Genomic DNA, 26,500 nt, shown 5'->3' with positions numbered 1-26,500 from the left:
GAGGCTTTATATTAATTTGGATAGGAGCTGGGCTGTATTTGAGGTTTACTGTAGCTGTCATTGTTACCATTTTACTTTTTTATATATATTTATTTTTACCGTTTAATATCTAAATAATTACCATTTTAGTGTTCCTACCAGTCACTGACCAGCAGCTTCTTCTCCCAGTAAGCTGATCCCAACTGGGATTCTCTGTATTTGCCTGTTTCTCCAGGGTTTTGAGTGGTGGTTTGCCCTATGACTTTAATTCTTTCATGGATCTAAGAAAAGCCATTGATACTCCAATCTGTACAGTTTTTTGTTTTTGCTGTGAAGAGGGATGTAATGACTTTCAAGCTCTTTACATGTTGGAGCTGATACTAAAAGTCACCTACATACTTTTTCAAGTCCTTTCCCCAGGTTTTTCTATAAAGCTCAGCTAAAATAACCCTCTGTAGAGCCTTCCCTGACTTCTCTCTCCTAACTGAAGAGCTACTCTCTGTGTGCTCTAGTAGCTGGAGCAAATACAAGTATTATACTTACTGTCTCTTGGCTCTTTGACTCTGGATGCCTGGAGAACAGGCATTATGACTCATCTTTGTATTTCTAGCATACGGCATAAATCAATGTCTGCTGAACCGAAGGAAAAGGGAACAAAATACTCTTCGCTAACTAAAAACAAAGTACTACTTTGATTTGGCTCATTTCTCCATTTATTAGAATAACCACATTTGGAGAGGAATGAAGCACTTAAGTTTTACATGACTACAAAGTTATCACAAATCTCAAACTTTTTAGCCACAGATATTTCATCTCTGTTTAAAGAAAAAGCTTTCAAAACATCTGAGTTAGCTTAATACACAGAGATCCTGAAATATACGGGAACTACATATTTTTAAATGCTTGTACTTCCTGCTCTAATAATGTCTTCTTTAAACGGAATCCAGCATAAAAGGGATTGAAATGTATAAGGTCATGATGCAAATGCTTTGGAGATGGTGAAACTGATCTGCACAACATGGAAAAAGATGTCATGTGCACAGAAGTTCTGCAAGGATTCACTGAGCCATCTGGGCTTCCATGGCTTGTGCTGTCCATTCTGGTGCTGTTTGACTAATTTTCTCCAAAAGGTTATTCACTTGGAAACAAAGTGATTGGATCTGCTTGTCCCACGTTGGCAGGGCTTCTCGTGCTAAGGGGAAAAAAAATGTACAAAATTAAAATTATTCCTTTGTATTCACAGCAACTGTGAGTTAAAAGATATATACTTTTTACATGCCTATTCTTGGAACAGGCATGTTCCTTTTAAATACCTAAAAAAAAGAAAAAAGCTATTCAAAAAAAAATAATAAAGACAATAAATACTTTTTTTTTTTTTTGAGATGGAGTCTTGCCCTGTCACTCAGGCTAGACTGCAGTGGCACGATCTCAGCTTACTACAACCTCCACCTCCTGAGTTCAAGTGATTCTCCTGACTCAGCCTCCCAAGCAGCTGAGATTACAGGCACCTGCCACCGCACCTGACTAATTTTTGTATTTTTAGTAGAGATGGGGTTTCACCATCTTGGCCAGGCTGGTCTCGAACTCCTGACCTCTTGATCCACCCGCCTTGGCCTGCCAAAGTGCTGGGATTACAGGCATGAGCCATTGCGTCCAGCCAATACTTTTATTAGCTTTTAAAAGTCTAAAACTCAGGCCAGGCATGGTGGCTCACACCTGTAATCCCAGCACTTTGGGAGGCCAAGGCTGGCGGATCACCTGAGGTCAGGAGTTTGAGACCAGCCCGGCCAACATGGCAAAATCCTGTCTCTACTAAAAATACAAAAATTAAAGAATTAAAAAAAAAAAAAGAAAAGTAAAAATACAAAAATTAGCTGGGCGTGGTGGCGGGCACCTGTAATTCCAGCTACTCGGGAGGTTGAGACAGAAGAATCGCTTGAACCCAGGAGGTAGAGGTTGCAGTGAGCCAAGATCGTACCACTGCACTCCAGCCTGGGCAACAAGAGTGAAACTCCATCTCAAAAAAAAAAAAAAAAAAAAAACCTCTAAAAAATCTTGGCTAAGAAAACTAAGCTATTTAAACAGCAGTTAAGAAAAGTGTTTTTTCTTTTTTTAAATTTCTAGCATTTCAAAAGTACCCAAATTACTGGCACAAGATATAAAACAAAACAAAACAAAACAAATACATACAGATGCATGTTATTACTACTACTAGTGAAAACAAAATAAAACCGACTAACCCAACAACCTCAACCACAACAAAAAAAGACTGAGGCTGTCTTTTCATCACCAAGGCTTGCAGATTCATAAGACACTGCCACCTACTGGGGAAAGCAAGTCTGTTTACACATTCAAATCTGTACTTGACTGAAGGATAAATATCATAACATTTAAATCCCTCAAAATAAGTCATCTTGAATCCACCAGGGTTTTCTCTATACCAACACTATATAGTTAGAAATAAAAAATTGAGAGGAATGTCCCATTCAAAACAGCACCAAAATTTACAAAAAAAAGGGCACAGATTTAGTGAAAAAGCAACCTATAAAATCTTTTTTTTTGGGGGGGTACAGAGTCTCTGTCACCTGGGCTGGAGTGCAGTGGCGCGATCTCAGCTCACTGCAACCTCCACCTCCCGGGTTCGAGGGATTCTCCTGCCTCAGCCTCCCAAGTAGCTGGGACTACAGGCATGCACCACTATGCCCAGCTAATTTTTGTATTTTTAGTAGAGACGGGGTTTCACCATGTTGGTTGGCCAGGATGGTCTCGATCTCTTGACCTCGTGATCTGCCCGCCTCAGCCTCCCAAAGTGCTGGGATTACAGGCGTGAGCCACCACGCCCAGCCGCAACCTATAAAATCTTAATAAAGGGCAAAAGATAACTTGAGTAGACACAAGTCACATTCCCAGGTGGAAATATACAATAACATAAAAATATCAATCCTTCTCCTTTAATAAATAAATTTAAAGAAATCCCAAAGACGATCCCTTTTTTTTTTTTCTATTTTGCTTTCTAACCAGGCCAAAATTATTAAAGTTAACATAAAAAAATTGATGTTTGAGAATGGCCAAGATAATTCTGAAAATGAAAACCAGTGGTGGAATTGAGGTATATACATCCAATGAAATGCTATTCAGCTATAAAAACGAATGAAGCACTGATTACCTGCCATGACATGGATGAACCCTAAAGATACTATGCTGAGTGAAATCAGCCAAAAGGTCACATGTCACATATTGTATGATTCCATTTATATGAACTATCCAGACTAGGTAAATCCAGAGACAGAAGATGGGTTGGTGGTTGCCAGAAGCTGGGGGAAGGAAGGAATGGAGAGTAACTGCTTAAAGGGCAAGGGCTTCCTTTGGAAAGATGAAAATGTTGTGAAACTAGACATAGAGGTTGTACAACATTGTAAATATATTACAGGCCACTGAAGTGTTTACTTTAAAATGGCTACTGTTCTGTTAGGTGAATTTCCTTCTTTTTTTCTTTTTTCCTGTAGAAATGGGGTCTCGCTATGTTGCCTAGGCTAGTCTTGAACTCTTGAGCTCAAGCAATTCTTCCACCTCAACCTCCCAAAGCATTGGGGTCACAATCGTAAGCCACTGTACCCAGCCCATGTGAATTTCAATTTTAACAAAAAAAAGTAGTGGGAAGCAGGAGTTGCTTCACCAATATTAAAATTTATTATAAATTTATTACCATATTTTTGCAGATCAGTGGAACCAGAGTACAGAAATAGATCCAAACATATATGTGGAACCTAATCAGATATGTCAAAGATCACAATTTAATCACAAAGGATGTTTTATTTAAGAAATGATACTTGGATAATTGGCTATTCACCTAGAAAAAAACAAGCAGACCATAACCTAAAATTATCCACAAAAATGAACTGTAGATGGATTAAATTCCTAAATGTAAAATAATATTAGAAAAATTTAGGAAAACACTAGTTTTATTCCAAGATAGAAGAGACTTTCTTAATCAATACAGGAAATTCAAAAGCCATAAAATAAAACATTGACTTATTTGAGTGCAAAAAAATTTTAAAATGTGTTTATGTTATGCATTGTCTTCCAGAAGAAAACCTGACAGAATTCGGGTGGGTGCAGTGCAGTGGCTCACGCCTATAATCCCAGCACTTTGGGAGGCCGAGGCGGGCTGATCACCTGAGGTTGGGAGTTCAAGACCAGGCTGACCAACACAGAGAAACCCCGTCTCTACTAAAAATACAAAATTAGCCGGGCATGGTGGTGCATGAGCATGGTGGTGCGTGCCTGTAGTCCCAGCTACTTGGGAGACTGAGGCAGGAGAATCACTTGGACCCAGGAGGTGGAGGTTGCGGTGAACCGAGATTGAGCCATCGCACTCCAGCCGGGGCAACAAGAGTGAAAGAAACTCCATCTCAAAAAGAAAAAGAAAAAGAAAACTTGACAGAATGGAAAAAAATATTTGTGACACATATTACAGATAAAGTTAAAATTATCAGCCAGGCAGCCAGGAGCAGTAGCTCACGTCTGTAATCCCGGCACTTTGGGAGGCCGAGGCGGACAGATCACGAGGTCAGGAGATCAAGACCATCCTGGCCAACACGGTGAAACTCCGTCTCTATTAAAATACAAAAAATTAGCCGGGTATGGTGGCGTGTGCCTGTAGTCCCAGCTATTCAGGAGGCTGAGGCAGGGGAATCCCTTGAACCCGAGAGGCGGAGGTTGCAGTGAGCCGAGATTGCGCCACTGCACTCCAGTCTGGCAACAGAGCAAGACTCCATCTCAAAAAAAAAAAAAAAAAAAAAAGCCAGGCACAGTAGCTCATACCTATAATCCTAGCACTTTAGGAGGCTGAGGCAGGAGGATCACTCGAGGCCAGGTGCTCAAGACCAGCCTAGGCAACACCACAAGACCCCATCTCAAGAAGAAAAACAACTAGCCAGGTGCGGTGTGTACACCTGTAGTCCTAGCTACTAGGGAGGCTGAAGCAGGAGGACAGCTTGAGCTCAGGAGTTGAGGCAACAGTGAGCTATGATCATACCACTGCACCTCAGCCTGGGCAACAGAGCGAGACCTTGTCTCTTAAAAAAAAAAAAATCACTATAACAAAAGCTACAGCAAATTGATACTGGAAGGCCAGAAGGAGAATTGTGAGGGAAGGGAGGAAATAGACAAGCAACATTAATGCACAGAAGGGGAAATGCTACATTACTCATCATATGCTGTGTTTGTTTATTCAACACTTATTTCTCATTTACAATGTGGCAGACACTGGAATAGATGTTAGATGTACCATGGAAAATAAGACAGACTTAATACCTATCACCAGGAAGCTTAACTTGGAAACAGAAACAGACATTTAGACAAATAGTTACACAACTGAAAATAACTAAGATAAATGCTAGGAAGAAATTCAGGCTGACATGGGAACATATAATTTAAAGCCATATCTAATCTGGAGAGTCAGGAAAATCATACTGATTAAGGATATTCAAATTGAGACACGGGACAAAGAGAAGATGGCTGGAAAGGGGTAAATATTTCAGAATGTTTGATGGGGGAAGAATTTGCAATGCTGAAAAAAATAAAAAGAAGACTTATGCAAGAGAAAGCTAGAAAGGACCAGGACCAGCTTTTGGGAGACTTTGTAGAACTTTGTTCTACAAGCAATGGGGAAGACATTCATTACAGTGTAAACAAAAGAATAACATGATTTAACTATTTATTTATTTTTTATGCTTGCATTTTTTAAAAGAAAATAATCACTCCAGCTGTACTAGGGAACTGGACTATAAAGGAGCAATTGTAGATATGAGAAAGAAAGAAAGAGGTTATTTCTCAACACCTGAAGAGGTTATAATAGTAGGGTTCAGAATAGGTTGGTGATAGTAAGAAATGAAGTAAAGGACCCGGTACAGTGGCTCACACAGGTAGTCCCAGCACTTCAGGGATTTTGGAGGTTGAGGTGGGAGGATGGTTTGAGCCCAAGGATAAGGAATATTGGAGAAAGCTAACAATACAGTTTTGTGGTGGCTGGTTGGTTAGTCGTGGGGGACACACAGCAAGGGAAGATAATAAATTCAGTTTTTGATATGTTCGTGCTAAGATGCCCATGAAGCAATCAGGTAGAAACACCTTAGTAGTAAACTAGAACCATGGGGCTGGGACTTAGAAGATTCACTCTAGAAAGGTAAATGTAGGCACTGTCTATGCAGAGACGGTAACTGAATCAAAGGAAAATAGATGAGATTACCCATGGAAACTCAGTAGCATAAGTGGGGAAAGGTCTAGGATCAAGCCCTAAGTAACTAGTATTTAAATTTAAAGGTACTACAGATTCTACAAAGATGACTATGAAGGATAACTGGAGATGTAAGAGGAAAAGTAGAATCGGATGGAAGAGATGACAAAAGTCAAGGCTGTGGTGGTGGGGAGAAGGTTCAAAAAGTAGTGAGAGATCAACACTATTTGATATGTTCAAAAGTCAAGATGAGATTTGGAAGATATAAGGATTTTCATTAAAATGGAGGAGTCCTGAGGATGTGTAAATATTGATGGAAAGAAGCCAGTAGAAAAAAAGGATAAAACCATACAAAAATAACTGCTAACCTCAGGCTCCTAAACCAGTGTTTTTTGGTGGGAGGAGAAAGGGAAAGGATCAGAGAAAAGGTCCAAAGGCTGAGTGGAAGAACCAGACAGGGTGACGGAAACCATCTGCAGTAAAACACGAAGGAAGAAAAAGATTCACATCTACATCTAAAATTACAGTGTTTCTACATCTGATAAAGAAGTTAAAATATCAAATTGAATGAGAGAAAAAAAAAACTAAAAAAGGAAATTAAAATATTTCATACTGATGGCTTTTTTCCCCTTTGAAATAGGAAACAAGGTTTTCTACTGAGGGTAAGTGGGGAGAAAAGTCAGAGATTTAAGAAAAACCAAACCTGAAATAGTCATTGCAAAGTAGGAAAAAGAGTGGACTAGAGAAATGTACCATGAATCCTATGTAGTGCTGAGGACCTGTGACCTTGAATTTGGAGAGGTAGTATCAGCCTGTCTGATGCCTGACTCTTCTCCAGCACAAAAAAAGATTATGCTAACTGGAAGAAAACAGAAGAGTCAATGGACCGGAAACTCCAATAAGGTCAAGGAAGAATTGAACTGGGAGTAACGGAGACAGACCACAGACCACTAGAGAAACAAGAAAAAGGTTATGGCCAGAGTGAGATATTTCAAATAAAAATTTTACAAGTGGAAAAGTTCTGGGTACAGCAAGGTCCAGGGTGTAAATGAGGTGGGAATAAGGAGTTGGGAAGGTATTAGACAATGAAAAAGTCAAGGGATCCACTTACCTGTCTGCCTCCATTAGTTTAATGAGTTGCTGAATAGGAAATGCAACTGTCATTTCCATATGCCTGATACATGGTATGTGGTCAATAAATATTTGGTGCATAAATGAATGAACTGATACAACAATTTGAGTTTCAAATTTTTCCTTAACATAGAAAATCCTGCAGTAAGTAGATTCATGAATATAATTATTTTTTTTTTCTTTGAGACAGTCTCTCGCTTTGTCACCCAGGTTGGAGTGCAGTGCTGTAATTTCGGCTCACTGCAACTTCTGCCTCCTAGGTTCAAGTGATTCTCCTGTCTCAGCCTCCTGAGTAGCTGGGACTACAGGTGCCCACCACCACACCTGGCTAATTTTTATATTTTTAGTAGAGACAGGGTTTCATCGTGTTGGCCAGGCTGATCTCAAACTCCTGACCTCAAGTGATCCACCTGTCTCGGCCTCCCAAAGTGCTGGGATTACAGGCATGAGCCACCATGCCCAGCCTCATGAATACAACTTCTTAAAAATTATTTTAAATTATTTCTTTGGGAAATAAGCTCATTCCAGTAGTAAGATTCTGAGTCAAAGGAAACTGTCCAACATGTTTTAATCATAAATATAACAGTTCACTGCTATTTCTTTATGACAGAAATACACAAAACCTCTTACTTTCAAAATGAACTATTCCATCAATCTGGTCAATAAATCCATTCATACGTCCTTCGGTTATCATTTGAGATGCTATCTTTTCCGCCTATTGGGGAAAAAAAAAAACTCTCAGAAACTTTATCATATCTGTTAGTTATTCACATATGAAAAGAGAACTGAAAGCTTCTGGTTTAACTACCATCACTAAACTTTACATATATACTAATCTGCCACTAGAAGAGTAAATCTTGTAAATCTGGCTATTTCCCAATTCTTGCTGTGCATAAGCCATTATTTTAAGTTAACTGGGATCTGGTTTTCTTGTGAGATTCTGAACAAGAATATAACTTTACCATTTTCTCCTCTGCTCAAAAGCAAACTATCGATTTTTCTTCTTACTGGGATCCACACCTCAAAAAAACCCAAACAAACTAGTTTTTCTTATTTTATTTCAATTTCCACAGTATTTGCTACTCCAGAAACTCTTTAAAAATTGAAAGGTAGATGGTGAAATTCAAAAAGAAATTGAAAGAGTTTAAAAGACAATTAAAAGAAAGCAAAAGGTCTACTACCTAACTCCTGAAGACATACTTAATGTTTACTATGCATAAGCAAACTGGATTGTGACCTGGTCATTTATTAATTTTGACCATCTTCACAATCAGTCCTATCAGTCCTGAATAGACTGTGACTAGCATTTATTGTTAAAAATATATTCACCTCCAATAGTCTCAGCAAGAGATCATACCTTAAAGCCTCAAGAAGAAAGTCTCTTTTAATGGTAACTTAAACCTTGACTCCCAAATTGTTCTTCCTTTACTGTGTATTGAATGTGTACAAGTAAAGGAATTGTTAGAAAATTCTAATTAAAATTTCATTGCCAGGCCACGCACGATGGCTCATGCCTGTAATCCCAGCACTTTGGGAGGCCGAGGCAGGAGGATCACTTGGGACCAGGAGTTCAAGACTAGCCTGGGCAACATAGCAAGACCCTGTTTCTTTAAAAAAAAAAGGGGGGGGGGCGGGGCTGGGTGTGGTGACTCACACTTGTAATCCCAGCACTTTGGGAGTCTGAGGCAGGTGGATCACAAGGGCAGGAATTCGAAACCAGCCTGGCCAACACAGTTTCTCTACTAAAAATACAAAAATTAGCTGGGCGTGGTGGTGTAATCTCAGCTACTCAGGAGGCTGAGGTAGGAGAATCGCCTGAACCTGGGAGGCAGAGGTTGCAGTGAACCGAGATTGCACCACTGCACTCCAGCCTGAGCAACAGAGCTAGAGTCTGTCTCGGGGGAAAACAAACAAACAAAAAAATTAGCCAGGCGTGGTGATGCGTACTTGTAGTACCAGCTACTTGGGAGTCTGAGGCAGGAAGACTGCTTGAACCCATCAGTCTGAAGCAGCAGTAAGCTATGATTGCGCCACTGCACTCCAGCCTGGGTGATAGAGCAAGACCTTGTCTCTAAAAACAAAACAAAACAAACCCAAATAAACAGACAAAAAATTTCACTGCCAGAGAAAAGGGGATGTGACCCATAACTGCATGACTTTTAAGGTTTACAAATTAGCTAAAAGTAAGGTTGCTTAATTTTATTTAAAGTTAAGAGAATATTTTGTAAATGATACCTGCAATACTCTCTGAATGTCATTGGTACTTTGTTGGAATTTACACATAGCCAACCAAACCCTAAAACAAACAATAAAATTAAATTCCCTAGTAAGTCAGTCAACTTCTTAAGTTAAATCCAGGCATAGAAGCTACAACAGAATAGCCTGGAGTACTATATCATTACCATATCATTCTCTCAAAAAGATGAAATATTTAAACTTTGAGTCAATCTAGAGCACAAAAAAGACGTATCAAAATCTTAGTCAGAAGTCAAAAACCACTATAAAGTAGATTTAAACAGACACCAAACAAAGACATTCTCAGAAAATGGGTGTCATAACCTGAAACTCCTGCAAGATTTCTATTCTAGGTCACTTTATCACAAAACACAATTTAAAACACCAAAAACACTAAGACAATTCCACTAATAAACACTAGGCCTATTTTAACTTCTAAAGAATGTATTTACTTGTGGCTTTTTAGGTGTAATTCTGTTGTTGTTTCCAACATTTATCTTGTTGGAAGATAATAAATGTTGTTTCCAACATGTATTCTGTTGCTGTTTCCAACATTTATTTTATTTTCTCATTATTTTAATAGTTTCATCTCTTAACTTTTTTTTAAATGTATTGGAATCAAGAAGATACCTTAGCTGCAGGGATCTCTAAAAGAGCTCCAAGTTCTTCGAAGGTAATATTATTATATAATTTGCTTGCAGACAACAAATTGTGTTCAATAACAGCTCTGTCCAAGATGCTGGAACCTTAAACATAAATAAGACAGTTACAAGTTTGAAACTAGTTTTATACTCTAAAAAGATGCATCATTTTTTCTGAAAATGTCTAGGCACGTAATAACTCATCCTCTTTAACTCCTCTGATCAAAATTTTAAAAGTAACCAATATATGATGTAGTTTCATTAATGTACAATTAAATAAAAATAACATTTAGCAAATAAGTGATTGGCAAGTAATTATTAAGCAAATAGATCTAACTCCTTTGGGTTTGGAATCTTGCTTCTTTAGGCTATCAAATTAACTTTTTTTTTTTGAGACAGAGTTTCATTCTGTTGCCCAGACTGGAGTGTAGTGGCACAATCTCTGCTCACTGCAACCTCTGCCTCCCAGGTTCAAGCGATTCTCATGCCTAAGTATCCCGAGTAGCTGGGACTACAGGTGTGCACCACCATACCCGGCTAATTTTTTCTATTTTTAGTAGGGACGGGGTTTCGTCATGTTGGCCAGGCAGGTCTCACCGACCCTTAAGTGATGCGCCTACCTGGGCCTCCCAATGTGCTGCGATTACAGGCATGAGCCGTGGCACCAGCCCATTAACTTTTCTTTCTACAAGCATAAACTTTTACTAGCAAGCAGCAGCACAACAATCATGCAACCTGTTCTGCAAGCTTGATAAAGTGATCTCTACTCTTTTGGGCACTCCACGAGCATCAAACCAAGGCAAATGTGAGAAATATCCAGATCCAGATCCAGGATCAGGCTAATCTTCCTGAGAGATCAGGCATAGAATCCTCTTTTAAGTGAGATCATACAGTATCTGATAATGTTCTGGACCCAAGGTCCTACTTTGAATGTATTAGACCACTGGGCTCACCCAATGCTTACATATTTCTGCTGAACATTTAACTACTGTAATGAGTGCAGGGGACAAAATATACTTGGAGACTTCAAGGGAAGTATTCTGAGAACCTCTTTTTCTTACAATGCCTCACTTCTCCTTTTCCAGAATTCCACCCGCGATTTGCTAGTTTTTCACTTAACTCCTATCTCCCAGTCCACCTTGCTGCTTCCTCCTTCTTTTCCTTCTCTCAAATATTAGAGGGCTTAATTTTGCACCTTCATCTCTTTTTATCCTACATTGTCTCAATACCATCAAAATGCTGATAATGATCAGACACATATCTCTAATCTAAATCTCCCTTTTGAATTCAGACTTACACAGCCAACTGCCTAAATTAAATATCCAATCCAGTAATTTTATAAATATCTCAAATTTAATATGTTCAAAAAAGCAGGCAGGTGCAGTGGCTTACCCCTATCATCCCAGCACTTTGGGAAGCCAAGACGGGAGGACTGCTTGAGCCCAGGAGTTTAAGACCAGCCTGGGCAACATGGAGAGACCCTGTCTCTACAAAAAAATTTAAAAATTAGCAGGGTGTGGTGGCACACGCCTAAGCTTCTGGGGAGGTGGAGGTGGAAGGATCCCCAAGAGGTCGAGGCTGCAGTGAGCTATGGCATCATGCCAGCCCCAGCCTGGGCAAAAGAGTGAGATCTTGTCTCAAAAAGTAAAAAAAAAAAAAAAAAAAAAAAAAAAAAAAAGGGACTGCTTAGCCAGGCATAGTGGCTCATGTCTGTAATCCCAGTGCTTTGGAAGGCTGAGGTGGGAAGATTCTTTGAGGCCAGGAGTTCAAGACTAGCCTGGGCAACATAGTGAGACCCCAACTCTACAAAAAATTAAAATATTAACCAGGCATGCTGGGTGCACCTGTAGTCCCAGTTACTTTGTTCCAGGCTGCAGTGGGCCATGATTGCACCAGTGCACTCTAACCTGGACAACAGAGCACGACTGTAATTAACAAAAAAAAAAAAGAAAAAAGAAAAACTTCTCTTCTCAGTCTGTTCCTCTCCCAATCTATCCCATGTCAAAAAGTAGCACAGCAGGCAGAGGGGAGGCAAAAATAAGGAGTTATTGTTTAATAGGTACAGAGTTCAGTTTGGGAAAATGTTAAAGTTCTGGAGATGGATGTTGGTGATGTTTACACAACAATGTGAAAGTACTTAATGCCACAGAACTGCACACCTAAAAATGGTTAAAATGGTAATTTTCATGTTTTATATATTTATTACAATTTTTTTTAAACAAGGTCTTACACTGTCACTGAAACCGGAGTGCAGTGGGGCAATCACAGTTCACTGTAGCCTTGACCTCCTGGGCTCAAGCAATCCTCCCACCTCAGCCTCCCGAGTAGCTAGAACCACAGGCATGTACCACCATACCTAGCTGTTTTTCTTTATATTTTGTAGAGATGAGGCCTCACTATGTTGCACAGGTTGGTCTGAAACTCCCAGGCTCAAGAGATCCTCCCGCCTTAGCCTCCCAGAGTGCTGGGATTACAGGAATGAGCCACCATGCCCAGCCATAATACATATTTTTTTAAGTGGTACAGCAGTATACCCAGTTAAAAGGATTGTATTGCCAGGCACTGTGGCACATGCCTGTAATCTCATCACTTTGGGAGGCTGATGGGGGCGAATCACCTGAGGTTGGGAGTCCAAGATCAGCCTAAGCAACATCTGTCTCTACTAAAATTACAAAATTAGCTGGGCATCGTGGCACATGCCTGTAACCCCAGCTACTTGGGAGGCTGAAGTAGGAGAATCACTTGAACCCGGGAGGCAGAGGTTGTGGTGAACGGAGATTGCGCCATTGCACTCCAGCCTGGGCGACAAGAGTAAAACTCTGTTTCAAAAAAATAAAAAATAGGCCCGGCATGGTGGCTCACGCCTGTAATCCCAGCACTTTGGGAGGCCGAGGCAGGCGGATCACGAGGTCAGGAGATCGAGACCATCCTGGCTAACACAGTGAAACCCCGTCTCTACTAAAAGTACAAAAAATTAGCCCAGCGTGGTGGTGGGCGCCTGTAGTCCCAGCTACTCGGGAGGCTGAGGCAGGAGAATGGCATGAACCCGGGAGGCAGAGTTTGCAGTGAGCCAAGATCACGCCATTGTGCCACTGCACTCCAGCCTGGGTGACAGAGCGAGACTCTGTCTCAAAAAAAATTTTTTTAATTAAAAAAAATTAAAAAAATAAAAATAATTCCTCTTTTTTTATGAGGAAGTGTTATATAGTATTATTAAAAGATAGCAAGATATTTCTAATTTAACATAATTTTCACTAGTCTGTACCTAAATATTGACTACCATATACACATAAGACAGGATCATTACCATCAGCTGTAGTTGCTTTTTGGTGAGGCATCAGCATGGCAGCAAATTCTTGAAGCTGATTTCCTCTGATGATCCTATCTAGATACATTTTCTCTAGGATCCCATAGGCAGCAAGTTGCTGGCACCTTTCATCCTTAAAAAGAGTAGCTAGCATCCGAGAACGCTGCTGTCCTAAGAGAAATAAATGAGCATCAAATTTCACGTTATTTTCACAATGTTTCTTTAGGAAAAAAAAATCTATCTTATGACCTCACTTTTGTCTACTAAATATACAGCCAGTACTCATTATTCATGGTAATTATGGTCTGCAGTCACTGCCGATGCTGAATTATCAAACACTAAACTGCTGCTCCTATGGGAACACAAAGCTAGGTTCCTGTGAGCATCTGGTCACAACATTTTTGTCAATGAATTAATCTAACTTTGTTTTATGTGTGTTTCTGTTTAGAGACATCCTATTTAATATATATTGTTGATTCATTAACATTGAACTCACAGCCAACACTATAAATCATACTTAAATGAAGCTATCTAACACATGTATTTTCTCCATAGGGCACTTAAGAACACCCTCCAGACAGCACTTCAGCACTTTGGCTGGGTGCCATTTTAAACAGCAAAATCACTGGTAACAGAACGAAAGTGTGAAAAACATGATCTTAAACGGACCATGAAAAGGACATTTGTGTACAGTATAAAAGTAAAAAAACAAGCAGGGAATCTACATGTTCGACCTCGGGTGGAAACATGTGTCAGGACATTCAAATGTTTTTCCACCCTGCACATATCCGCAAACGACATTGGAAGTGCCGCAAGTATTGACTTTGGGGTTATGAATAAATTTTATCAAGGAGGATAATTCAGAAACAGGGAATCCACAGATAAAGAAGAGCAACTATACAGTAATACATGAAGAATTTCGAGCCAAAATGTTACAAGCGGTTGGAAGAACAGGTGATTTCTATTTTCCTTTTCTTATTTGTACTTCTACAATAAACATTAATTATTTTGTTAATAAAAATTTATAAAAGATAAAAAAATATTTATCTGATAGGAGACTTAATATTCATAGTCTCAATTTATATTTTTAAGGAACTTCAGTGACAACTGATAACATTAAAAAAACAAACTCATGAAAATGATCCTATCAACAACCGTTTTCTTTCTAAATGTATTTCTAGCTCTTTATACCAAAAGAGCCTAAACACAATGACACCCAGAAGCAATGAGCATATCTACTGTCCATATCTTGGTAGCCCATTAAAAGGAACTAGGGATCCTTGAAAAATAGCTGATTTCAAGTCTGAGGCAGGCAAAATACAAGATAAATCCAAGTCTCTTTTTCTGCTAATTCCCAGGGAAGTATTCAAAGATTAATGGGGCCATGTCAAAAGGACATAACTGGCCAGGCACAGTGGCTCATGCCTATAATCCCAGGCATGATTTTGAGAGACCAAGATGGAGGGACTACTTGAGGCCAGATTACTCTGGCCAACATAGCAAGATCTCATCTCCATTTAAAAAAAAAAAAAAGACATAATCTAGTCATGTTTGGAACAATTTAAACATCAAAAAGAGTAGCAACTGTAATTGTCATACCCTGAATAAATAAAAAGTTGTGTCAAATATACAAGAATGTTCGTAGCAGTACTATTCCTAGCAGCCAATAAGAAATTAGGATAAATGAATGTGGTATATTCATACAATGGAATACTAAATAACAAGGAAAATGAAGAAAGTACAAATACACATAGCCATATTGATAAATTTCATAAATTTGAGCAAAAGAAGACAAGAATGAATACACTATATGATTTCATTTACAAAAAAATAAGAAGGCTAATATATACTAGTGATTATTCTTGTAGGGTTAGGAGTTCGGGCTAGTAACTGGAAGAAAGCACAAAGAAGGCGGGGTGTTGGTAATATTTTGTTTCTTGTTCTGGATGCTGGTTACATGGAGGTGTTCAGTTTGTGAAAATTCATCAAGCTGTATACTTTTCATGTGTGTACTTTTCCTGTGTATATATCATACCAACAGAAAATATGCAGAAAAAAAAGTACAAAGTAAAAAGTTCAAAATAAAAGTACAAAAAAGGAAAAAAAAAATTCATGCAGAAGAATAGAATGAGCAAATCGCCATTTTGTAACATAGAATGTAATGATTGACCCAAGCAAGGATTATTATTATTATTATTTTTTTTTTTTTTGAGACAGAGTTTCGCTCTTGTTACCCAGGCTGGAGTGCAATGGCGCAATCTCGGCTCACCGCAACCTCCGCCTCCCGGGTTCAAATGAGTCTCCTGCCTCAGCCTCCCAAGTAGCTGGGATTATAGGCATATGCCACCACGCCCGGCTAATTTTGTATTTTTAGTAGAATCGAGGTTTCTCTATGTTAGTCAGGCTGGTCTCAAACTCCCGACCTCAGGTGATCCGCCCACCTTGGCCTCCCAAAAGTGCTGGGATTACAGGCGTGAGCCACCGTGCCTGGCCTCAAGCAAGGATTCTTAATGGCTGCTAACTTATTATGTGAAAGAAAGTAGAGAACAGAATTTTTAGTGTCATGGAATGCAAAAAGCTTATTGATATGGTTTCAGATTCCACATTGCAAATAATCTGTAAGAAACAATACCATCTGTCGGCCGGGCGCAGTGGCTCACGCCTGCAATCCCAGCACTTTGGGAGGCCGAGGTGGGCGCATCACGAGGTCAGGAGATCGACACCATCCTGGCTAACGCGGTGAAACCCCATCTCTACTAAAAATACAAAAAATTAGCCTGGCGTCAGGAGAATGGCTGAACCTGGGAGGCGGAGCTTGCAGTGAGCCGAGATCGTGCCACTGCACTCCAGCCTGGGCGACAGAGCAAGACTCCATTTCAAAAAAAAAAAAAAAAAAAAAAGAACTATACCATCTGTCAAGTATACTATCAAAGAATATCCACAATTACCTGAAGATGCGATTAAAATGTGCTTGTCTTTTCCAGCTACACATCTGTGTGAGGCTGAATTTTCTTCATATACTTTAACTAAAACAACCTATTAAAACGGAGTGAATGCGGAAGTACCTATAAGAATGGAGCTGTTTCGGCCGGGTGCAGTGGCTCACACCAGTAATCCCAGCACTTTGGGAGGCGGAGGCGGGCGGATCACAAGGTCAGGAGATCGAGACCATCCTGGCTAACATGGTGAAACCCCGTCTCTACTAAAAAATACAAAAAATTAGCCAGGTGCGGTGGCGGGCGCCTGCAGTCCCAGCTACTCGGGAGGCTGAGGCAGGAGAATGGCATGAACCCGGGAAGCTGAGCTTGCAGTGAGCCGAGATCACGCCACTGCACTCCAGCCTGGGCAACAGAGTGAGACTCGTTTCAAAAAAAAAAACAAAAACAAAAACAAAACAAAAAAAAGAATTGAGCTGTTTCCTATTAAGCTAGACATTGAAAAAAAATTTTTAATGTAAAACAATTCCATTCCCAGTAACATTTTTTGCTTTGGAAAAATATAATTGTTTTTCATAAAAGTATGTCATTTATTTTTATATGTAATGGGTCTATTATTGTTACTTTAAAATAAATTAATGAATTGTCTTAAATTACTCATTTAATTTCTAATAATCAGTAGATAGAATCTACATAAACAGGAGCTTTCAGGTTCTCAATACGTTTTCAGAGTGTAAAGGGATCCTGACACCAAGAAATTTGAGAACCTAAAGTACTGAAAGAAAACATGGGGGGATTTAAAACTACATATAATTTCAGAGTAGGGAAGACTTTTCTAAGCAAGTCAACAAAACCTAGAAGCCATTAAAGAAAGATTAATAGATGTAATTAAGTAAACACTAAAAGGTTCTGCATGGCAAAAATGTCATAAACAAAACCAAAAAGATGACAAGTTAGGAAAAATTTTAATTTTCCTTTATATCTAAAGATCTTCCACAAGCCACCAAGAAAGGACAAACAACTCAAAAAATGGCCAGCCGACATAAATGTATAATTCACTCAATAAAGAAATATAGATTTTTCAACAATTTTTTTAAACATACGAAAAATGCTCAAGAGCATTCATAAATACAAATTAAAACTAAAGTGAGATTCTGTATTTCATCTACCAGATCAGAAAAGATAAAAGAATGTGGTAATACCTGTGTAAGAAATCAGGTGCTCATGAATGTTTCTGTTTGGAGTATAACAGTATAGGGCAATGTGGAACGTCTATCAAAAATTCAGAAGTATGTACCTTTGGATCCAGAAAGTTAACCTATACATATACTCATACATGTGCATAATCACTATAGTGTTGTGATTGACTAAATGAATTATGATAAAGCCAGACAATAGAAAATCAAAAGGAATGAGTTATATGTACTGACATGTAAAGATCACTATGATGTATACAGTTACAATAAAAAGGCAAGTTGCAGAAGTGTGTATATGCTACCATTTGTATTGAAAGAAAGGTAAGAAACCAGAAAAAGTTCTTTAGAAAAAGAAGCAGTACCACATTCATGTACTGCCTTTTCAGTAACAAAAAATAAATAACTAGTCTATAAAGAATAAAATGGGATGGGCATGGTGGCTCACACCTGTAATCTCAGCACTTTGGGAGGCCAAGGCAAGTGGATCTCTTGAGCCCAGGAGCTCAAGACCAGACTGGGCAACATAGAGAAACCCCATCTCTAGAAAAACACAAAAAAATTAGCCAGGCATGGTGATATGCACCTGTAGTCCCAGCTACTTGGGAGGTTGAGGTGGGAGGATCACTTGAGCCCAGGAGGTTGAGGCTGTAGTGAGCAGTGACTGCGCCACTGCACTCCAGCCTGGGTGATAGAGCGATTGAAGAAAAGCTATGGTTTAGAATTAGCATTTCCTCTTAATGCCCATTCTACTTCATAAGTGATTTACATGCTATAATTCAGTAAAAAGAACAAACAATATTTGTTACATGTATTGAAGAAAAGGATAAATGCCAGGTCTAAAACTGAGGCTTGAAGGTTAAAAAAAAAAAAACCCAAAAGCAGTGCATTAATTATCATTTCATCAATCTATAGATTTTAATTTTTGTTTCGCTCTGCATAATTCTCACTTAAGTTGATATCCACTTCTTTAGTGAAATTTTAGAACTTTACATTATCTCTTTTAACTATCCTTTTTTTTTTTTGAGACAGAGTCTCACTCTGTCACCCTGGCTGGAGTGCAGTGGCGCAATCTCGGCTCACTGCAAGCTCCATCTCCCAGGTTCACGCCATTCTCCTGCCTCAGCCTCCCCCACAGCTGGGACTACAGGTGCCTGCCACCACGCCCAGCTAATTTTTTATATTTTTAGTAGAGATGGGGTTTCACCGTGTTAGCCAGGATGGTCTCGATCTCCTGACCTCGTGATCTGCCCACCTTGGCCTCCCAAAGTGCTGGGATTACAGGCGTGAGCCACTGTGCCCGGCCCTCTTTTAACTATTCTTAACACATATGCATAATAGGCTGATATGAGCATATTAAATTATTTTAACAAATCATTGTTTTTATTTAAAGACTTAAAACATTTACCATAACTGCATTACAAAGACATCCTTTTGAAGAATAGTTCCTTGCTAAATTTTCCAACAGTAACCAACCTAAAGTTATTAAGCAAAGATAACTGTTCATTTAAGTATAAATTATTATGTGTTTACCTGCTGATGCTAAGATCGTACAGTGCAAAGCATGTTTTAAGGCCTCTAGTCTTTCACTTTCGTGGACTATTGTCTTGTAAGAGAGCTCATTGTACCTTTGTGCAGCTTCAATGAATTTCCTTCTATAATCAAGAACACGTGCATAGCATACCTACAGAGGGAAAATGTTTCAATTAGGGGACAAATTAAAAAGCACGAGTTAAAAAAAGAAACAAAACAGAGAAACAATTTCTAATATTTAAGAGCATCTATCAGACGTCCTGGAACATCTTAGTATGTTACAATTCTCCAATACAAAATTAATTCCAAATCAACTCATCTGTTACCTTATAATGTATCTGTAATTGTTCATTGGTTGATTCATTCTGAAGCAATGATGCTCGATTTATGTAAGCCTCCGCCTGGACTGGATCATCATCCTCCAGATATAGCCTAGCAATCTTCAAGTAAGTCTCCAGTTTATAATCTACATTGTACTGTCTAGAATGTAACAGAAAAACACATAATGACTCAACATTTTGTTAAGAAAATTTTAGGAATAGAAGATATGTTGTTTTTTCCTGATATATATTCTGGTACCGTAAAGGAATCAAACTTTTTTTTTTTTTTTTTTTGAGACGGAGTATTGTTCTGTCGCCCAGGCTGGAGTGCAGTGGTGCAATATTGGCTCACTGCAAGCTCCGCCTCCCGGGTTCACGCCATTCTCCTGCCTCAGCCTCCCAAGTAGCTGGGACTATAGGCGCCAGCCACCACACCTGGCTAATTTTTTGTACTTTTTAGTAGAGACAGGGTTTCACTGTGTTAGCCAGGATGGTCTCGATCTTCTGACCTTGTGATCCTCCTGCCTCAGCCTCCCAAAGTGCTGGGATTACAGGCGTGAGCCACCGTGCCCAACCGGGAATCAAACTTTTTACTGCATTACACAAAAACTAAAAAGTTTTATTGAATTTTTATTATCATTAATCACATTATATCTTAGCTGCTTTTAATCCTCAGATAATCTCACAAGCCAAAGATCTTAAAAGAACAACTGCCCAATTTAGGGGTATATCATATATGACTAGTGGGACAACCTTCCTAGAAAATAACTGGGAAATATGCTCTCCAACCATCCTTTGAATCCTTTAAAATGCATATACCCTTAACCCACTATACATTTACCTTTAGAAAACAAATCCTAAGGCTGGGCGTGGTGGCTCATGCCTGTATTTCCAGCAATTTGGGATGCCTAGGCGGGTGGATCACCTGAGGTCAGGAGTTCAAGACCTCCCTGACCAACATGGTAAAACCCTGTCTCTACTAAAAATACAAAAAATTAACCAGGCATGGTTGGCACACACTTGCCAGGCGTGGTTGGCACACAGCTACTCAGGAGGCTGAGACAAAAGAATCGCTTGAACCCAGGAGGCAGAGGTTGCAGTGAGCCAAGATCGTGACATTGCACTCTGGCCTGGGTGACAGAGTGAGACTTTGTCTCAAAAAAAAAAAAAAAAGAAAAAGAAAAAAAAGAAAAGAAAAGAAATCCTAAAAAGATAGCCAGGGATGTGCACACATATGCATCTAAAAGGATATTCATTTGTAAAATTATTTATTTATAAATATCTATGCTAGGAAAAAAATTGGAAATCACCCATTATGATATTATTGGTGATCAAGTTGTGGTGCATAAAAATGGTAGAATACAAGGCTGGGCGCGGTGGCTCACACCTGTAATCCCAGCACTTTGGGAGCCCGAGGCGGGCAGATCACAAGGTCAGGAGTTCAAGACCAGCCTGACCAACATGGTGAAACCCCATCTCTACTAAAATACAAAAATTAGCCGGGCATGGTGGCACACGCCTGCAGTCCCAGCTACTCGGGAGGCTGAGGCAAGAGAATAGCTTGAACCCGGGGGGTGGAGGTTGCAGTAAGCCGAGATCACGCCACTGCACTCCAGCCTGGGCAACAGAGCGAGACTCCATCTCAAAAAAAAAAAAAAAAAAAGGTAGAATACTGTATAATTATAATCTAGTCACCATGTATTTTTCCTAAATGAAAAAAACTGGATAAAACAGTACGCAAAACACTATTAAAATGCATTTCTGTACACATATATCAAAATACTAATAGCAATTGTCTGTGGGTAGTCAGATTATAGGTGGTTTTCATTTTCGTCTTCATCTCAGTGGTCACATTTTATGCCAGGAATGCATAATTAAAGACCTCACATAATTCAAAACTCACATGAAAGAAGATTAATCCTAACAGAAAAATTAATCCTATTTACCTGCAAAAGTGGTGCCACCATGTGGCAAGAACACAGAGTTTATAATTCACTTGGCCCCAGCTTTGAAAATAATTCTATACTTTATTGATTTGGGGGCAAAGGAGAATGGGAGGAGAAATTTATGCAAATTTATTTTTTGCATATATTAATATTCTGTACTTTTTTCCATTCACAATTCAAATTTACATTGCTTGCTATGCATAGCACTATACTGTTGAATTTTCCAATTTTTTGCCAAGTGTAACTATTATATCGATTACTTTCATAATCAGAATGAATCATTTTTTGAAAGAAAAAGTTCCTATTTATCCAAAGTCTACATTTAGTCACTTTAACTCGTTTAGAAAACCAATGACATTTTTATCTCTTTAGTTTCCTCACAGATAAAGATAATGCTACAGTACTATAAAATGATAATTATGACCACTGCAAAAAACAGTAACTAATTTTATATTTGTTTCAGCTACCACTGAAAATAAATCAATTGCCCTGTGCTAGGGAGAAAATGCTAGGTAAAGAATAAGACCAAAGCAATCAAGAAAGCCCAGCTTTTTCAGACTACCAAATTATCAAGGGACCTTGAAATGCAAAATTCAACATCTACATATGAAGGCTTTTTTACAAACTGGCTGCTTTTTCAAGGAGCATCATTGCCAAGGAATTTCATAAATAATGCACAAAAGGCAAGATGTCTGAAGCAGTGTCTGCCTCACTATTGCAAATATTAATGAAGAACAAAAAAAGAATCCCTTGTTCACCTGGTAAAGGAGCAGAAAGGCAGATGAAGTTTTTTTTTGTTTTTTTGAGACAGAGTCTTGCTCTGTCGCCCTGGCTGGAGTGCAGTGGCGTGATCTTGGCTCACTGCAAGCTCCGCCTCCCGGGTTCACGTCATTCTCCTGCCTCAGCCTCCCAAGTAGCTGGGACTACAGGCGCCTGCCACCACACCCGGCTAATTTTTTATATTTTTAGTAGAGACGGGGTTTCACCGTGTTAGCCAGGATGGTCTCCATCTCCTGACCTTGTGATCCACCCGCCTCGGCCTCCCAAAGTGCTGGGATTACAGGCGTGAGCCACCACGCCTGGCCAAAGATATTTTTAAGTCCTTCATAGTTGGTACCCTTTTATACTTGCCAACTGTAAGAGGAAGTGTTCTCAGTACAATAACTAATAGTCTCACACCTTTCATCCTTCTCATGCAATATACTTAGGAGAAATGTTTCATAAAGAACTATAAATTTTAAAAAACATATACATCAAGAGGCAAGACTGGTTGAATAAGAGTTATAAACCATTTTAATTTATTTTTATTTTTATTTTATTTTTTTTGAGACAGAGTCTCTCACTCTGTCACCCAGGCTGGAGTGCAGTGGTGCAATCTTGGCTCACTGCAACCTCCACCTCCTGGGTTCAAATGATTCTTGTGCTTCAGCCTCCCCAGTAGCTGGGATTACAGGCACATGCCACCACACCCGGCTAATTTTTGTATTTTTAGTAGAAACGAGGTTTCACCATGTTGGCCAGGCTGATCTCAAGCTCCCGACCTCAGGTGATCTGCCCACCTCAGCCTCCCAAAGTGCTAGGATTACAGGCGTGAGCTACCACGCCCTGCCACCTTAATTTTTTTAAATTGTTTTTCTACCTCATTTTCTCTAGTATCTCAAACCCAACAATCCTTGAACCCACTGTGCCCTCCAAACCACTTATCCCTTACATGTCACTGCCTTTCTCCATAAAGGCCTCACTTCCCCCTTTACCTAGCCTAACTCCTATGGTCACTCATTGTAATCACTTATAATCATTGAATTGCATAGGCACTCATCTCCCTTGTCCCTCTCTTGCTGTCATACTTGTTGGGCAAAAATCGCAACTGTGGTTAAACCTAATTGTTTGCTCACTCCTTTCCTGCACTCATGTAGCTGAAATGTGATGGGAAAAAGCACCAAATCAAATTTTCTTTAGAGATGGGGTCTCAGTGTGTTGCCAGTCTGGGCTCAAATTTCTGGGCTCACGGGATCCTCCCACCTCTGCCGGGACTGAGGCTTGTAGCCAAGACTGCAAGCATGAAGCCACTGTGCCCAACATGACTGATCTAATTTTAATCATTATGACCTTCAACAAGTCCTTAATGCTGCCAAGTTTACATGCTGAGTCCATTCATTGTCCCACTCTCCTAAGGGGATTACTTCTCACATTACTGTCTCTCCTCAACCTCACACTCCACCCCCATCCACCCTTCCAGCTGATGTCTCTGATTTCAACTTCCTTAAGAATATTGAAGCAAGGCTGGGCATGGTGGCTCACACCTGTAATCCCAGCACTTTGGGAGGCCAAGGCAGGTGGATTGTTTGAGCCCTGGAGTTTGAGACAAGCCTGGGCAACACGGTGAAACCCTGTCTCTACTAAAAATACAAAAATTAGCCAGGCGTAGTGGCGTGCACCTGTAGTCCCAACTACTTGGGAGGCTAGGAGATGGACGTTGAAGTGAGCTGAGATCACACCACTGCACTACAGCTTGGTTGACAGAGCCAGACCCTCTCTCAAAACCAAAAAGCCAACAGAAAAAGAATACTGGAGCAATGCAGTGAAAGAGCACTTGCACAAATTCCACCACTATGTCACCAATATATCTACAGACATTTTTATTGTCACAACTAGGAACAGCAGTACTATTGGCATCCAGCAAGCAGAGTAGTGGTGCTGCTAAAACCTCCTGCAATACACAAGACAGCCCCCACAACAAAGTATCTAGCCGAAAACGCCAGTAGTGCTGAGGCTGAGAAACTGACACAGATTAACTACCCATATTCCTATCTAAAGCCTATCCCTCTGCTAGATTCCTTCCTCTCGTCTACTCCTGCAAGAATCCTCTCCCCAATTCCCCTATATCAAATTTTTGCTTTCTACTGGATCATAAAAGAAAAAGTAATCCCTTAGCCTAACGTCTGCTGTCATCTTCTACCCTGTTTTTTTTTTGCTACCTTTTTTGAAAACTCCCCCACAGCGTAGCCCATACTCACTATCTCCAAATCTTCTCTTCCCATTCTCTCTTAAACCATGCAATCAGGCTATCATTTCACAATCACTATCATTTCACAAAAATCAGCTGGTTAAGGTTATCAGTGGCCTCTACACTACTAATGCCAACAGTTAACCTGTACTCCTTATCTTACTTGACCTATCAATGCCATAGCTCATCACGTGCCCCTTGATACATTTCCCTAATTTGGCTTCTAGGACACCACCCTCCACATTATTCTGATTTCCTTCTTACCTCAATGGACATCCTTCTCATTTGCTACATCTTCCCCTGGTCCCTGACCTCTTAACGTTGAAGTGCTCCAGGCCTCAGTATACTCAGTCCTTTTGTCTATCTACGTTCTCTCCTTTGGGCATCTCATCCAATCTAATGGCTTTAAATTCCATCTATATGTCAATGACTCCCAAATATGTTTATCTAGTCCAGATATCTCTTCTAATCTCCAGACTAATATATTCAACTCCTCACTACATATTTCTACTTGGATATCATATGTCCAAAATGAAACTCTTGATATTCCCTACAAACCTATTCTTCCCCACTCCAACTTTCCAATTGCTCAGGCCAAAAATCAGGACTTATCTTGACTCTTTTTTGCACACTCTACATACAAGCCATCAGGAAATCCTTACTCTACCTTAAAAAACATATCTAGAATTCAATACTTCTCACAACATCCACCTTATCTGTGGTACTGTATAAGCCTTTTTTAAAAAAGACAGGGTCTTGCTTTGTGCCCCAGGTGGCAGTACAGTGGTGCAATCATGGCCCACTGCAGCCTCAAATTACCGGGTTCACACAATCCTCTCGCCTCAGCTTCCCAAGTACCTGGGAGTATAGATGCATATCACCAGGCCCAGCTAATTTAAAACAAAAAAAAATTTTTTTGTAGGGATAGGAGGTGGTCTCACTATGTTGTCCAAATTGGTCTCAAACTCCTGGGCTCAAGTGATCCTCCCGCCTCAGCCTCCCAAGTAGCTAGGACTACAGGCATATGCCACCATGTCCAGCATTTTTTTTTTTTTTTTTTGGTGGAGATGGGGTCTAGCTATGCTGCCCAAGCCGGTCTCAAACCCCTGGGTTCAAGCAATCTTCTCCCACCTCAGCCTCCCAAAGTGCTTGGACCATAGGCGTGAGCCACTGTACCTGGTCTCATAAGCCTCTTAACCAATATCCCTACTTCTATCACTGCTTGCCTACAGTTTATTCTCAACCCAGTAGTGAGAGTAATTATTTAAAACAGAAGTCAGACCATTTCACTGTTTGTTCACAGTTCTCCAATGGCTCCCCCTCATTTCACTTAGTGAAAAGCCAAATTCCTTACAATGGCTTATAAAACTCCACATAACCTGGTCCCTAGTACTCTCCGCTCTCATCCCTGATCTCTTGCCCCTTTGCTCACTCTACTCTATCCACACTGGCCTCCTTGCTCTTATTAAGAAAACACTTCAAGCTTGCTCCCATCTTAGGGCCTTTGCACTAGCCATCCCCTCTAAGAGTATCTAGTGATGATATTCGGCCAGGTGCAGTGGCTCACACACCTGTAATCCCAGCACTTAGAGAGGCTGAGGTAGGCGGATCACTTGAGGTCAGGAGTTTGAGACCAGTCTGGCTAACATGGTGAAACCTAGTAAACATGTTGAAAATCTAGTAAAAATACAAAAATTAGCCAGGTGTGGTGGTGCGTGCCTGTAGTCCCAGCTACTTGGGAGGCTGAGGCAGGAGAATTGCTTGAACCCAGGAGGCAGAGGTTGCAGTGAGCTGAGATCATGCCAGTGCACTCCAGCCTGGGCAACAGAGCAAGACTCCATCTCAAAAAACAAAACAAACAAACAAACAAACAAACAAAGTATCTGGTGATATTCTTTCCTCAGATCACTCATAGCTACTCCCTTATCTCCTTCAAGCCTTTGATAAAGTGACATCAGGGCCACCCTACTACCCCAATCACCCTATTTAAATATACATACAACCTGTCCCCGCTTTGCCCCATTACTTTTCTCC

General features: G+C 40.0%; 1 protein-coding gene across 3 annotated transcripts in view; it reads right to left on the bottom strand.

Moving 5' to 3' along the window:
* Positions 1-648: 648 nt before the first annotated feature.
* Positions 649-26,500, bottom strand: part of COPS4 (COP9 signalosome subunit 4) — a 42,393-nt gene continuing 16,541 nt past the window's right edge. The window contains exons 5-11 of one of the 3 annotated variants that reach the window (XM_030819076.1): positions 19,520-19,673; positions 19,194-19,344; positions 13,532-13,702; positions 10,214-10,329; positions 7,979-8,063; positions 3,146-3,293; positions 649-1,171 (exon numbers count right to left, since the gene is read on the bottom strand). In XM_030819076.1, coding sequence (XP_030674936.1) covers positions 1,111-1,171; positions 3,146-3,293; positions 7,979-8,063; positions 10,214-10,329; positions 13,532-13,702; positions 19,194-19,344; positions 19,520-19,673 — 886 coding nt within the window. In that variant the 3' untranslated portion in view covers positions 649-1,110. The remainder of the gene's footprint in view (positions 1,172-3,145; positions 3,294-7,978; positions 8,064-10,213; positions 10,330-13,531; positions 13,703-19,193; positions 19,345-19,519; positions 19,674-26,500) is intronic. The other 2 variants (XM_003265831.3, XM_003265832.2) reach the window with 2 other exon arrangements.

This window comes from Nomascus leucogenys, chromosome 9 (assembly GCF_006542625.1).
Source record: "Nomascus leucogenys isolate Asia chromosome 9, Asia_NLE_v1, whole genome shotgun sequence".
NCBI classification, from domain to species: Eukaryota; Metazoa; Chordata; class Mammalia; order Primates; family Hylobatidae; genus Nomascus; species Nomascus leucogenys.
Note: the sequence above shows the minus strand (reverse complement) of the source record. Positions and strands in the feature narration are given on the sequence as shown.